General features: G+C 38.5%; 1 protein-coding gene across 2 annotated transcripts in view; it reads left to right on the top strand.

The window, feature by feature from the left end:
• The window catches only part of LOC129671295 (sodium channel protein type 2 subunit alpha-like), a 130,206-nt gene extending 114,935 nt beyond the window's left edge, over window positions 1-15,271 (top strand). For both annotated transcript variants that reach the window (XM_055600093.1, XM_055600094.1), the window contains exons 24-27: window positions 3,450-3,587; window positions 3,932-4,036; window positions 8,033-8,303; window positions 11,526-15,271. In XM_055600093.1, coding sequence (XP_055456068.1) covers window positions 3,450-3,587; window positions 3,932-4,036; window positions 8,033-8,303; window positions 11,526-12,721 — 1,710 coding nt within the window. In that variant the 3' untranslated portion in view covers window positions 12,722-15,271. The remainder of the gene's footprint in view (window positions 1-3,449; window positions 3,588-3,931; window positions 4,037-8,032; window positions 8,304-11,525) is intronic.
• Window positions 15,272-15,498: the final 227 nt, after the last annotated feature.

Genomic DNA, 15,498 nt, shown 5'->3' with positions numbered 1-15,498 from the left:
AAACTGTGAGTCACAGAAGTCCTCACATTCAAGCATATTGCAGGAGATAAAAGCCAATTGGCCGTTGACGTTATGAGAAAGAGTTTCTGGATTTTATTGTTTTTCCTTTACTTTCATTTTTGTTTAATGTGATTTACTTATTTGAGACAAGGCTGCGACACCTTGGCTGACCTGGAACTCTGTCTGTAGATCAGGCAGGTCTTGACTCATAAATACCCACCTTGCCTCTGCTCCTTGAGTGATAGGATTAAAGGCTGTGCCATCATGGCAGGTTCTAGCTTTTGCTTCCGTTAGTCATCATGAAAATGCAAATTTAAATCAAAATGAAACATTACCTATACACCTACCAAACTGACAGTACTCATGTCTGATAATTTCAAGAGTTCCCAGGCATAAAAATAGAAAGGTACAGAAATTTTGGTACTTTTACACAATGAAATACTACTCAGCAATTAATAACAAGGAAATTATGAACTTTGCAGGCAAATGGTGGGACCTAGGAAAGATTGTCCTGAGTGAGGTATCCCAGAAGCAGAAAGACACACATGGTATATACTCACTTATAAGTAGGTACTAGACCTATGAGAAAGGATAAACTTACTAAAATCTGTACACCTAAAGAAGAGAAACAAGAAAGAGGACCTGGGGTAAGATGATCAATCCTCACTTAGAAAGACAAATGGGATGGACATTGGAAATTGAAGAAAACAAATAACAGGACAGGAGCCTCCTACAGAGGGCCCCTGAAAGACTATACCTAGCAGTGTATCAAAACAGATGCTGAGACTCATAACCAAACCTTGGGCAGAGTGCAGGGAATCATATGAAAGAAGGGGGAGTTACTATGACCAGGAGAGGACAGGAGCTCCACAAGGACTAAATATATGTGGGCACAGGGGTCTTTTATGAGACTGTTTCTCCAACCAAGGACCATGAATGAATATAACCTAGAACCCATGCCCAGATATAGCCCATGCAAGCTCAGTATCCAAGTGGGTTCCCTAGTTGGGGGAACAGGAACTCAATGGTTAGCTCTTTGACCTCCCCCTACCCCCGAGGGAGGAGCAGCCTTACTAGGACACAGAAGAGGACATTGTAGCCAGTGCTGAAGAGACCTGATAAGCTAGGATCAGATGGAAGGGGAGGAGGACCTCCCCCATCAGTGGACTTAGAGAGGGGAAGGACGGAGATGAGGGAGGGAGGGTGGGCTGGGGAGGGAGGGAGGGAAGGGGCTACAGCTGGGATACAAAGTAAGTAAACTGTAATTAATATAAAAAATAAATAAATTTAAAAAATAGTAAGGACTCTATATCATGCTGATGGGGAAAAGTGGAAAATATATTCTTTATAACATAATAATCTTTATAATAAAGTTAGAGGACAGAAATGGCTCGGTGGGTATAGGTTCTTGATGCCAAGCCTGGTGATCTCTGTTCAATTCCCACTACCCACATAATATATGGAATGAGAGAATCCTGAACATTGTTCTTTAATACTCAAATGTGCGAACACAAACACACACACACCACCACCACCACCACCAATACCATCACTAGATAATAAAATAGTTGGATATTAACATAATATTTAGTAAAGTTCAAGATATGATTTGTTATTTGCTCTTTGCAATACATTCTTTAGAAATTCATACTCATGTACAAATGTACAGGACAGTCAAAATATGAACAAAACATTCTGAAATAAGAGTTTGAATTAACTGAAAAATAATAGCAACCAATAAACATGTAATGGTAGAAATGAATGTGGACACATTAAGGCAAAAAAAAACTGTATACATACTACAATTTTGTTTATCAGTTCAAAACTGGTACAAAATAAACCTAGTGTTCAAGAATATCAAGGTATAATCTTTAAAAAATGGAGAATGCATTACAGTGAGGTTAATGTTGCTGCCAGAGATGGTAGTGTTTATGATGCAGAAGAATAAACGCACCAGGATTTCTGAAGTCCTTGAGTTGTGTGTTTCTCTCAGGAAAAGTTATTTTGTTTATGCTTATATGATGGACAAGTTGCTCTTGTAACTTGTATTTAATTTTAAAAAGTCTGAAAGTATCATTTTACATTATTATGCATGTATACACATAGATAAATGATTGTCAAATAGTAACTAGTTTTACACTTGTTTTGTTGTTTTTTTTTTATTTTACCATATGTCACTTAAAAATGTTGGTCATGATGCTCAAAAGTGACATCATGACTCAAGAAGCTGCAGTTTGTATTTCTTATCGTCTATGATTGATTCACTTGAGTTATTAGAAGTGTCCTGTGTTGACCTTGTCTTTAAACTCTCTTTTTATTTGGGTTTCTGAAAGCTTCTCCCTTCCAACCCCCCAACCCTAGGTGGGAGAGAAAAGGTTAGTTGGGAGAGGGGGCACAGAACTTTTTACTTCTCCTGGCTGTTTAGGGTAGATGGGTTTTTTGGAGGCTATCCCAGTCTTTGTCAACAGCAAACATAGCAAGCAGTCTCCTCCAAGCCACTGCAGCACAAAGCTGCAAACTCTCCAAACTGTCACAGGCTACATGTCACCCCTTCTCTTTCTGGGCTCTCACATTTATATCCTTCAGGGTCCAAGACCACTCCCCTCTCCGTGCTGCTTGAGGCAGGCTGTTACCAGCTGGCAGAGACCACGCCCCACAGGAGGCAAACTAAAGCCCCAACTAAATTCCCACGAGTGGGATTAAAACAAAAACATATTTACATAGCATAACTGAGTTTTTAAAGGAACCAAGACATCCATTACAGTCCTGTGAGACTCGAACTTTTTATTACAGCCAAAGCTTTCATCACAACTCTTTTTCCTCCCAGGTCTGGATAGGACAGAGGGTCATTGTAATACAAACAGCTCCTACTGGAGAGCATGGGTCCATATACCCACTATTATGAGGAACAAACCCTACCAACTAACTCATGTGTACACATATAATGTGCCTTCTAGACTACGCAGGAAGTTTGTACTATTAAACCTGGTATACTTTTATACATATTAGCATATTTAACTTTAACAAGATACTCTAAAAGGTATAGGTTCTAGTGCTTCCCTCTCACAGGTGGAGAGGACTAGGCCAAGAAAACAAATATGACCTATTTTACAATAGAGCAGTGAGACTCTGACTTCTCTGCCACGGGGAAGAGGTAACTCTATTTGCAATCTGTGTTGAGATCTTTGCCTACTAAGGAAAAGAACACTCACAATCTAGGGGTTTATTTGGTGAGATTATTATAATTATTTAAACTTTTGCATAAATGACTTTCATTTTCTCAAGTCAAGTGAATAATCTTGAAGGATTCAACAAGCATGCTAGACCTGGTGGTTCCCAAAATATGTTCAATATTTGTCCTTCTGTTTCATGTTTAGAGATTTAAAATGCCAATGATGTACTTTTTATGAAAGTATTGAATCTAATTGTTACCATCCTTCATATTTTAGGTAGAATTGCAACCCAAGTATGAAGACAATCTATACATGTACCTTTACTTTGTCATCTTTATTATTTTTGGCTCATTCTTCACACTGAACCTTTTCATTGGTGTCATCATAGATAACTTCAACCAACAGAAAAAGAAGATAAGTATTTCCTTTTTGCTGGATTTCCTTTCTGCTGTAAAGTGTGAGCTAAGTCCACCACATTACTTACTTTGAGCTCTAACATGCAGGAAAACAAGGCAAAATTAAGAAATTCTTTTGCGATTTAATGAGCTTTAAGAGTTTTGATCATTTACAATCCAAACACAATGCTTTGAAGCTGCCAGTGTGTGGATGTGCCTGCTTTGACATGACTAATAGGTTAGCTGATTACATCTTCCTGGACGTGAAATGCCACATTAAGAGACTTTCACACAAGCATTCAGGTGGCTGTTACAACCAGTGAAGAACATGATTTTAACAATACTTTGCTTTTCTTTCTTTACTTTGGAGGTCAAGACATCTTTATGACAGAAGAACAGAAGAAATACTATAATGCCATGAAGAAGTTGGGGTCCAAGAAACCACAAAAGCCCATACCTCGACCTGCTGTAAGAACAGAATTCTTTCTTATCAATGAGCACTGTAGGTCACTTTCACAGCCAAAATGCTGTGAAAAAAAGCACTATTTTTCTGAATGTGCAATCCCATGGTTATATTCTGATAGCCCACATATTTGCCATGGATATACATATGCCAAATTATTTAATATATTACATGTAACTATATAATATATGTTATATTATATAAAACCATATAAGACAGATGCAAATACTTTTAATCTCAGAAGATGGTAGAGCACAATGAATTAATGACATTGAGGATATTCCTTTGCTGGGATGATAATAAAAATATTTATGTATGTCATGTGGAAACAATAGATGCCCTCTTCTGCCTTGTGGCTTGATTGGCATAACTTAGGCAGTCCCACAGCCTGTTCAGCAGAGCAGGATGAATGGAATCATGAATGAAATAGTTGCAGGGTTTTTTTTCTTCTTCTTTTAAATGCAACTAATTTTTGTGTTTTTCCCATGTCCCCTGACCTGAAGCAGGACAGTGCCATGCCTTTTATGACTCTCATAGCTCTTCCAGTTGTCCTTTTTTCAATTACCCATAGTTCTTTTTAGAGAGTCAGGTGAGTCCCTCAGTTCTTCCATTATTTTCTGAAGGAATACATCAGACATTATTTCTTGGTGTTCTTCCAACTCAGTACCCAGAGTCTAAGACCAAACAGTTTTTTTTCCAAGATTCTTGATTTTATGAATCCATTGACAACAATAAATAACTAGGTTCAACCAAGTGTTCAGTATGGAAGTCTGCCAATAGCTCAGAAACAGTAGGACACCACTACATTAGACAAAAGATAAGTACAACTTGAGCCCAATCTTTTAAGAAATAATATAATTTGAATAGCTGGAAACAGGGGTATAAGATAGTCCCTATATGAAAACCACTCTAACTCCTTAGAAATAAGCATTTAGGAAGAAGAGTGTTATATTTTAATTACTAAGAAATAGACTCATGGTTTGAAGCATATTTGCCCTCATTAAACAATATAAATAAAATCTTGTTATGAAAACAGCAGAGTTGCATGAAGGAAACAGCTGTTAAAGCAGAGCATTGGACCTGTAAGGAAGTGTTAACACAGAGATAACACAGGGCTAATCAATATAGTGTCAAATTATCACATCAACAAAATGAACACACCTCCGAAGGACTAGAGGCATTCAGCTGTGAATGATGGTAGGGGAGAGAGAGCTGACTAACCAGGGAAAGCTTTTTTAATTGACTCATTACTGAGGAGACAAGAGGAATGAAGAAGTGTCAATAGGCAGCATGGGTTGAGATTGAGCTTTATATAGGTGATAGCACTGACAGAAAAGCCATATGGAGTGCAGAGAGTGGGAGTTTATCTGGGTCCTGTTGATGAAAAAGGAATTAAATGGGCCAGACTTTATAGGGTTATCTCCATCCTAGGACTGCTAGAAAGCCATCCAAGTGGCCAAATCCTTGTGGGTTCTATGGTGATCATTCAACAACCCTGACAGAGATGGAGGTTTGCACACTGCCAACCAAGTTTGGAGCTGCTTTGCAGATCCTAGGTAGCCAACACCAAAGGGAAAATGAATGGATTTGGAGACCGGGAGATTAAAAGGGGTCTACTCATCTAATATGAAAACTAAAAGTCTAGAACAGGAATGATGGACTCTGGCTCACTGTGACAATGGGAGGCCCAGAGTTGCCATGTAGGAGGTGTGAGGTGAGAATCATGGACATCATTTTGTGGAATTTAGCAGCAAACGTGGGCAGAGAATGGGGGAGAAGACTTAGCCATTGAACAAAGGGATCCTAAGGTTGAGAGTTTATGTTTGAAGGATAGCGAAAGACATTCTTTAAAAGAGGAGGCTGCTAAGTACAAAATAAGTTTCATGGGATGTTAGTCAAGAATGGGTTGTTTGGGCTAAAGAGGACAAGTAGATTTTGTGTGGCACAATTAAAGAGGATGTGAACCCAGAAATGGTGAAATAAAGATGTTGAAGAATTTCTTTACACTAATTGACTGTGATATTTCCTCAACATTGACAAAAAAGAAAGTAAGAATATTAGATAAAAGAAAATGCACCATTCTCCACAGAGCTGAGCCACGAGACTTTTGTTAGAATGCTGGAGATAAAGCATCCTTTTACCTTAGGATCCAGAGTCTCTCTGCCAGGGATGGAGGAATCATGGAGAAAACATGAGTTTGGAATTGTCCCTAGAACAAAGGAGGGATAGAGAGTTGCTGATTAGTGTTTAGGACTCAGATTAATTTACAAAACATGTGCTGTAGTAGGCCAAGCCTTCAGGGCTATCCATTTTCTTTCATTACACCCAATGCCCTAAGATTTAAATTGGCAGAGGCTCAGGATTGGTATTGGTATTAAGATGCTATACGGGCAAGAAATTTAAGGAGCTTTATCTAGTCCTACTGAGTAGACAATTAAGAAAATTAAGACCAGTTGCTGCTTCTAAGAGAATCTGGGTTAACTAAACCCTGAAGGCTCTATCTGTGAGAAATGTGGTGCAACTTTGTCCCAAGGATCCTCCAAACCAGATGAAGAAAGAATAAACTAAAACAAAGCAAATAATGGAACACCATCTGCAGGGCAATGCCACAAATCTCAGGAAGGGTGAACAAAGTCTTCTGAGAGCATGGAACAGCTGCAACTTAAAGCACCGTTATCCACCGGACTTCAGGAAAGGGATAGATGAGAAAGCCGAAATGACCAGACAGAATTTGTGTGCTGCACTAAGAGGGGTAACAATAAAGAGAATACAGAAATCTTGCAAAGACAAATAGTGACTAGAAACTAAAATAGGAAGTTGGGACTGACAGTAGTCAGTGGAAGGAAGCCTAGGAGGAAGAAAAAAAATATGAAGAAGTAGAGGCTGAGCCCAGACAGCCAAAAATATATTCATAGAAAAAAGACAGAGTGTTTGTTATTTGATGCCCAAAAATTTCTACTGAAAGTGGTGACTCTTTATATCAGAGAGTGGGCAGAAGACTGAGATGGAGCATAAAAGCCAACACATGTCAAATTTTGGGAAACAAGCTATTAAACAAGCCGGGCACCAGTCATTCAAGTTGAGAAGATAAAACCCACAAAAAGTTACAGTAAGGACTGAGCTGTAGCGTGTCAATTTCTGAACAGATACAGGCAAAACAAACCATAACACTATCTTGATGACAACTGTTTACAAGTGAGGGCTTAAAACAGACATATCGCCCTAAATTTAAGGTAAGGCTGGTCCATACAGTGTGTTCCAAGCCAGCTGGAGCTACAAAGTGAGACTTGTATCAAAAAGAAAGAAAGGGGAAATGAGGTTCAAATCAACTAGGATAAAGTTGACTACATTGTGAATCATAACTTGTTTTCAACATTTTTTAACAAGAGATTCATTTGGTATAAATCTTCACGTGGATTTACCTGTATGAACAGAGTAGTCCTTTTGTAACCACAAAAAAATTATCGTAGCTAAGAAATTGACCTGAATAGATTATCACAAAATAGAGAATTTGATTCAATTTCATCAGTTTTTTTTAGGATTGGAGGAGGCTGGGGGAAAAGTGAAGGACATCTGGGACAAATATTTACTCAGTCTTTAAAAGTAGTTTTAATATTCACCTCTCAGCACATGAAATAAAAGTATTTATTGGTAACTGCAAACACTTACCAACTGTCCATCACAACCACATCTTGATTCTTGGGGTACTGACACCATCAGCTGTTGTTAACATCCTTTTTCAAATGAAGTTTGCAGTATGAATAGTATTCATGAAACAAATTCCATTAAAAAGTTGGATATTTTTTAACATTCATTTTATAAAGTCGGTAGTATGAGTATTCATAAAAAAATCAATTGAGAAAAGTTGAAAACAGGTAACACAAGAATGATGCATTTTCACAGAAGATAAAATTTCATGTTACAATAGTTGAAACCAGATAAGTTGAATGAGATCTTTATGAAGTGTTTATGAGTGTACTTGTCTATGTCATTTGTTCCAGAACAAATTTCAAGGGATGGTCTTTGACTTTGTAACCAAGCAAGTGTTTGACATCAGCATCATGATCCTCATCTGTCTGAACATGGTCACCATGATGGTGGAAACGGACGACCAGAGTCAGGAGATGACCAACATCCTGTATTGGATCAACCTGGTGTTCATCGTCTTGTTTACAGGAGAGTGTGTGCTCAAGCTCATCTCCCTCCGCTACTACTATTTCACCATTGGATGGAATATTTTTGATTTTGTGGTGGTCATTCTCTCCATTGTAGGTAAGAAAGGGAGCTTTGCACAACAACTTAATAGGACCAGGGATGGGGACAAATATGGGGACAAACCCCCATATTTGAGATGTTGAGGCATATACCAAGTTCTAGGACAAGTGGAGCTACATAGTGAGACCTTGTCTCAAAAACAAAACAAAACAAACAAACAAAACCAACATGAAGGCCTGAGAAGTGGCTCAGAGGTTAAGACAGGTGACTGCTCTTCCAGAGGTCCTGAGTTCAATTCCCAGAGACCACATGGTGGCTCACAACCATATATAGTGAGATCTGGTGCCCTCTTCTGACATGCAAGCAGAACACTGCATTATGTAATAAATAAATAAATCTAAAAAAAAAAAATGTCAGGTCAGTCCTCCTCAGGGCTCAATAATGGCCTTAAAAAGCAAGAGTATTTAAAAGTAATACTCTATCATTAAGAATGTTAGAGATATTATTTATCATTTTAAATTACAGATAAAATCTAATAGTCTGCTTCTTTTGGTGTTTCTTTTTTTTTTTACTTTGCTATTGCATCTGTTCATGAAATTATCTGCTTATATTTTTTTCTTTTTAAAATCTTGCACCAATTTAAAAGTCAATAACTGCAATTTAGATTACCCCCTGTGCTCAGGCACATTCCTATATTGCAGACAACTACCGCTTCCTGTGAACAGCTAAAGCTCCCATGCGTGTGAATCCCTAAGAGGACTCAGATGGTGCACAGATATGAACTCTCTGATAACTGAAGTGGCGTAGATGCGTGTTTGTATACACATGGCACACACAGGCTTCATGGTTTCCTTGAGTTCAGCTAGTTCTCTCTGTAGTTCACAGTGTTCCTTTTTACAAGTAGACATTGTATTCCATAATCCAAAATGAATTCATTACCTTCAAAATATATTATGTATTCATGAAAAAGATAGTAAACAGGAAGCTAAAACTGAATATAACACAATTTAAGGAAAGGTTTGGCTCATTATTATTATTATTATTATTATTATCATCATCATCATCATCATCATCATCATCATCATCATCATCATCTACTTGATACTAAAACAAAATTTCAGGGCCCCAAACATGTTAGGAAAATGCTCTACCACTGAATAAAGTCCCAATCACTAGGTCAGGCCTATTTGAGGAAAAGAAATATAGACACTGAGAAGGAAAAAGATATGTAAATATGTCCAGGCATACCTCATGTTTTTGAACTTTTCAGAAATATGTTCTTTACAAACTGAAGGTCACGACAGCTCTACATTTGGCAAGTCAGTTTGCACCGTATTTTCAACAGCTTACATAATAATAACATTTTTTTAGCAAAAGGTATTTTTAATTAAGATCCACAGTTCTGGAGCATAATGCTAGTCCATATTTAAACCAGTATATAATACATATAAATATTTATATGAACCGAGAGACCAACCAGACGACTCGTAATTTTTTTTTAGGTATTTTGGGTACTTTGCCTGCCTGCATGTCTGTTGGCCCACCGAGGTCAGAAGAGGGTACTGGAGCTCCTGGAACTGGAGTTAAAGACAGTTGTGAGCTGCCATGTGGGTTCTGGGAATTGAACTTGAGTCCTCTGGAAGAGCTCCAGGTGCCCTCAGTCACGGAGCCATCTCATTGCTGTAGTCCTGCAATTTGTTTTCTTATGTACCACTTTATTTTGGTTACCTGGACACAGACCACAATAATCCAGAGCCGCATCTACATCTAGATTTTCACTGCTCACCAATGCTGCACCATTGTGCAAGAGTTCTGTGAGGTAGACAGATGCGGAATATAAAAACCTGACCTCCTAGGAGGTGAGAACGGTGGGGTGGTGAGCCAAGGCTAGAGAATATAAAGAGGGAGAGGGGAGGAGAGGCTGAATGATGGAACCTGAGTTATAGTTTCATAAAGGCAAGAAGTTTTGCGCTGCAACTGCACAGTGGGATCACTCTGAGAGAACAGCAATACTTGTACAGAAACATCACTGGATATGCACTGTTTCGTATTTAATGTATTAATTAAAACACATTTTTAAAGTTTCACCTACCATTCAACATTTATTAATTGGCTTGCACACATTGGGCCTTATTCCAGGTACAGAACAAAAAAAAAAAAAAAGAGGGAAAAAAACAAACAAACAAAAAACCAACCAAACCAAACCACATAAGACAAAACAAAAAAACAGCTTTAAGGGCAAAGAAGACACGCCGTGCATGAGGCTTCCTTTAGCCACTACTTTTCAGTTCTCTTACCTAGGGCAAGTCAGGTCACTGTTCCAATTACCAGTTCTCCGGTGAATAAAGTACTGTTGTTTTGTCAAATTATACACCTAAGTTCACTTGGGTCTGTGTTCATTACGAAGACATTGAAAATGTTCAACAAAAACACAAGTTGACATTTTGTCCAGTGATGATGTGTTAATACAAGATTCAGGGGTCATGTCCAAGTGAATCTACCTCCTACACTTGTGCTTTCTGTTATACGTGTGTCCAACTGTGTATAGTAGAAGGACGGAAATTCTCGCATCGTGGGTTCTCATTTGGAATACACAGTTGAAAGTTGCATGCTTTATCGCATAGTTCTTACATGAAAATAGCCCTAGTGTTTTAGAAATATAAATCCATTTCTGTGCTTAGCCGCTTTAAGCTTTGTGACATCTTTAGACCTCTATTAGTTTTGTCTTTCTAAGACAGACGATATTTTAATGACAAAAAACGGCCATCAATATCTTCATTTGGAACAGTGGTTCTCAACCTTCCTCATCATGCTACTCTTATACAGCTCCTCATGTTGTGGTGACCCCAACCATAAAATTATTTTTATTGCTACTTCATAACTGTAATTTTTCTACTGTTATGTAAATATCTGTTTTCGATGGCCTTAGGCAGCCCCTGTGGAACAGTTGTTTAGCCCCCCCAAGGATGTGTGACCCACAGGTTGAGATATAAAATAAAGACCTACGTGGTAGAAAGCCAAATATACCAATATCATTTTATTGAATAAATATTGTGCTGTATTTGCATAAACAATACATATATACACATGTATGCATAGGCATACACATGTATCTATCTCTGTATGACTATATTAGGTAAAATTATTAATAAATGTGTATGTATTGGTATTTATGTAATTCCTGCATATACAGTTTGTAAACTAGACAGCACTTGTGTTAATCACACAAACTTTCCTTTGCTTCGGTAATTAACACCGTTTACTATCGTTTTTTCACAGGAATGTTCCTCGCAGAGCTGATAGAGAAGTATTTTGTGTCCCCTACCCTGTTCCGAGTCATCCGCTTGGCCAGGATTGGCCGAATCCTTCGCCTCATCAAAGGCGCCAAAGGGATCCGCACGCTGCTCTTTGCTCTGATGATGTCTCTTCCTGCTCTGTTCAACATCGGCCTCCTGCTTTTCCTGGTCATGTTCATCTACGCCATCTTTGGGATGTCCAACTTTGCCTATGTTAAGAGAGAAGTTGGGATTGATGACATGTTCAACTTTGAGACCTTTGGCAACAGCATGATCTGCCTGTTCCAAATCACCACCTCTGCAGGCTGGGATGGACTGCTGGCCCCTATACTAAACAGTGGGCCTCCCGACTGTGACCCTGAAAAAGACCACCCTGGAAGCTCAGTGAAGGGAGACTGTGGGAACCCATCGGTGGGGATTTTCTTTTTTGTCAGCTACATCATCATATCCTTCCTGGTTGTGGTGAACATGTACATCGCCGTCATCCTGGAGAACTTCAGCGTTGCCACTGAAGAAAGCGCAGAGCCCCTGAGTGAGGACGACTTTGAGATGTTCTACGAGGTCTGGGAGAAGTTCGACCCGGATGCCACTCAGTTCATAGAGTTCTGCAAACTCTCTGACTTCGCAGCTGCCCTGGATCCTCCCCTCCTCATCGCCAAGCCAAACAAAGTCCAGCTCATCGCCATGGATCTGCCCATGGTGAGTGGAGACCGCATCCACTGCCTGGACATCTTATTTGCTTTTACAAAGCGGGTCTTGGGTGAGAGTGGAGAGATGGATGCCCTTCGAATCCAGATGGAAGAGCGGTTCATGGCTTCCAACCCCTCCAAGGTCTCTTATGAGCCCATTACCACCACTCTGAAGCGCAAACAAGAGGAGGTATCTGCTATTGTCATCCAGCGAGCTTACAGGCGCTATCTCCTGAAGCAGAAAGTTAAGAAAGTTTCATCTATCTATAAAAAAGACAAGGGCAAAGAAGATGAGGGCACGCCGATCAAAGAACACATTATTACCGATAAACTAAATGAGAATTCCACTCCCGAGAAAACGGATGTGACGCCTTCTACCACTTCTCCACCTTCCTACGACAGCGTGACCAAACCAGAGAAAGAGAAATTTGAAAAAGACAAATCAGAAAAGGAGGACAAAGGGAAAGATATCAGGGAAAGTAAAAAGTAAAAAACAAATAAATAAATAAATAATAGAAATTTTAAAAAAAATAAAAAAAAGATTATTCCATTTTTGTGATCAACTGTTTACAGCCTGTGTTGGTGATGTATCTGTGACTCCGTCAGGAGGTCTATGCCAAACTGACTGTTTCTACAAGGGTATACTTAAGGTCACTGCCTACAACAAGACAGGACCTCAGGGCAGCAAACTGGGACTCGCTAAACCAGACAGCACCGACAGGAGTTTTCTGTGTTCACAACCAGCTGACACTGCTGAAGAGCGGAGAGCAATGGCGTCTCAGACTATAGGAACAATGGGAATGGGGGAGGAAAGTTAAATTTTCGTGTAAATTTAACATGTGACACTTGATAGCAGTAACTGTCACCACTGTTTGTGTTTTAACTGCCACACCTGCCATATTTTTACAAAATGTGTGCTGTGACTTTATCACCTTTTCTTTTTTTTTTTTTAAATCCACGGGTTGTTTACTCTTATATGTGACTATTTTTGTAAATGGGTTTATGTTTGGGGAGAGGGACTAAGGAGGGATTCTACATTTCTCTATGTATAATGAGATCTATTTTCAATGAAGGCATGCTGCAGTTCTTATTCACATGTGCAAATATTCCATCACACAAGGAAAGAGTTTACTTCTTATTTCAGGATGTTTTTAGATTTTTGAGGTGCTTAAATAGCTATTCATATTTTTAAGGTGTTTCATCCAGAAGAATTTTAATGTGCCTGTAAATGTTCCATAGAATCACAACCATCAAAGAGTTGTTTTATTTTTTCATGATTCATTACGTGTACATGTATATATGTATATATGTATATGGCCGTGTATATACATATATATGTATACACACATGCACACACAGACCATCACATGCTCAGAGTCCTGGCAGCATGACTATAACATTTTTTGATAAGTGTCCTTTGGCAAATAAAATATCCTATCAGTCCTTTCTAAGAAACCCGAACTTACCAAAAACCATCCCCACTGCCACTTTCTGACGTTGACTCTGCTTTTTCCTGCAGTATTGTTTAGCCATCTTCTGCTCTTGGTAAGGTTGACATAGTGTATGTCAATTTAAAAAAAAAGTCTGCTTTGTAAATAGTAATTTTACCCAGTGGTGCATGTTTGAGCAAACGAAAATGAGTTAAGCACAGTATTTACTGCATCAAATATGTACCACAGTTAAGCATAGTTTGCAAGCTTTCAACAGGTGACATGGTGTCATTGGTTTCCTTAGAGTTTGAAGCTGTCACTGCTGCATGTCTCTCTTGCTGATGCTGCTGTATCTTAACCCTTCCGCCGTTGAGAAGTCCAATAGGGAAGCCAGACATCAGTGGTGAAGTGGAGCAGATTGTTCCACCAGGAACTCATTCTTCATGACACTGAGCAAAAATGGTTGCAGTCAACAAGGAAGAGCTTCCTGTTGCGTGTTCTTCCCAACCTTAACCGGACACTCTGGAAAGAAGGCCGACCCTGTAAACAAGTGGCAAGCTGCCAAGATCTGTTGAAAGTACATGGTTAGAGTTTTCTAAAAAAAAAAAAAAAAAAAAGTATATAAATAGTGTAAAAAGGGGGATTTGTTTTATTTTCTTTTTCAGCCTTTTGTACATAAAATGGGAAATTAAAGGTATCTTCAGGTTGACGTCACAGTCATAGCGTCAGTTTTTGTTCCCAGCACTTTTTAATTGAGGCACTTCACAAAGTAAGAGATAAGGAATAAGAGTCAGTGTAGAAATGTGCTCTCATTGTTGGTACTGTGGACTCGCACCTATCTCCACTTGAAACAGTCTCACCACAAGTCTATGCTCATTTGCTTTCGATAGTAATGCCTTATCATTGACAAGAGGTTTCAAAGGGAGCAGATGCTATTCTTGGCATTGCTTGAATGGGATGCCCTCACCTAGCATTTCATCCATCTTTCCTAAAGTTTGTTTACACAGATAGATAGATGGATAGATAGAATCTTACTAATCCACATGGCACTAGAACTGTTATCAGATATGATTTGGGAACCTTTCTTTCTTTCTTTCTTTCTTTCTTTCTTTCTTCCTTTCTTCCTTTCTTCCTTTTCTTCCTTTTCCACAAAACCAGTTAGTGAAATGACATTGCCACTTGCAGCAAAACATTTTGTTTCACAAACAACATTCAGTGTAGATTCTTCATACTAGAGCTATTGACTTGTAGCGTGTCGGTGAATGCATGCAGGGAAAATGCTATTACCATAAAGAGCTACTGGTAAGCTACATTACAATCAAGCCAAAAGAATAAAGATTTTGCTTTTGTTTCTGTATTTATTGTTTTGTCTGTGTTTCTATCTTCAAGATGCCATTTAGAGGTAAATTTCTATCATGTAAAAATGATCTATCTGAAAAATGTAAAAAGTACACACTGAGTATAATAATTCATCTTTAAATTTTTCATGGAATGGAAACTAAAAAGAGTGTATTGAATATTTAGTTTTAATATTGGCTAAAAAAAAAAGATCCAGCTATGGTACCAGGTAGAGTAGTGGAAAGTTACAAAAATTAATAAAAAAAAATTGACTAACATTTTAAGTTGTGCATCCTTTCTCTCCTTCTGCCTACTGTTTGATTTTCCTTTTCAAATTCACTCCCTTTCTTAGATATTCAAAGTCAACTGTCGCATGTTTTTGTTTTTGTTTTTTTAAATCCCTCTCCCAGACATTGGCAGTTTTCCTGAAGATTAGTTTCATTGGTTCTTTTCCATTCACCAAAATTTAGTTTAGCCCTGTACACATAGATTCCTAACA

This window comes from Psammomys obesus, unplaced genomic scaffold, assembly GCF_907164565.1.
Source record: "Psammomys obesus unplaced genomic scaffold, mPsaObe1.curated_primary_1811, whole genome shotgun sequence".
NCBI classification, from domain to species: Eukaryota; Metazoa; Chordata; class Mammalia; order Rodentia; family Muridae; genus Psammomys; species Psammomys obesus.
Note: the sequence above shows the minus strand (reverse complement) of the source record. Positions and strands in the feature narration are given on the sequence as shown.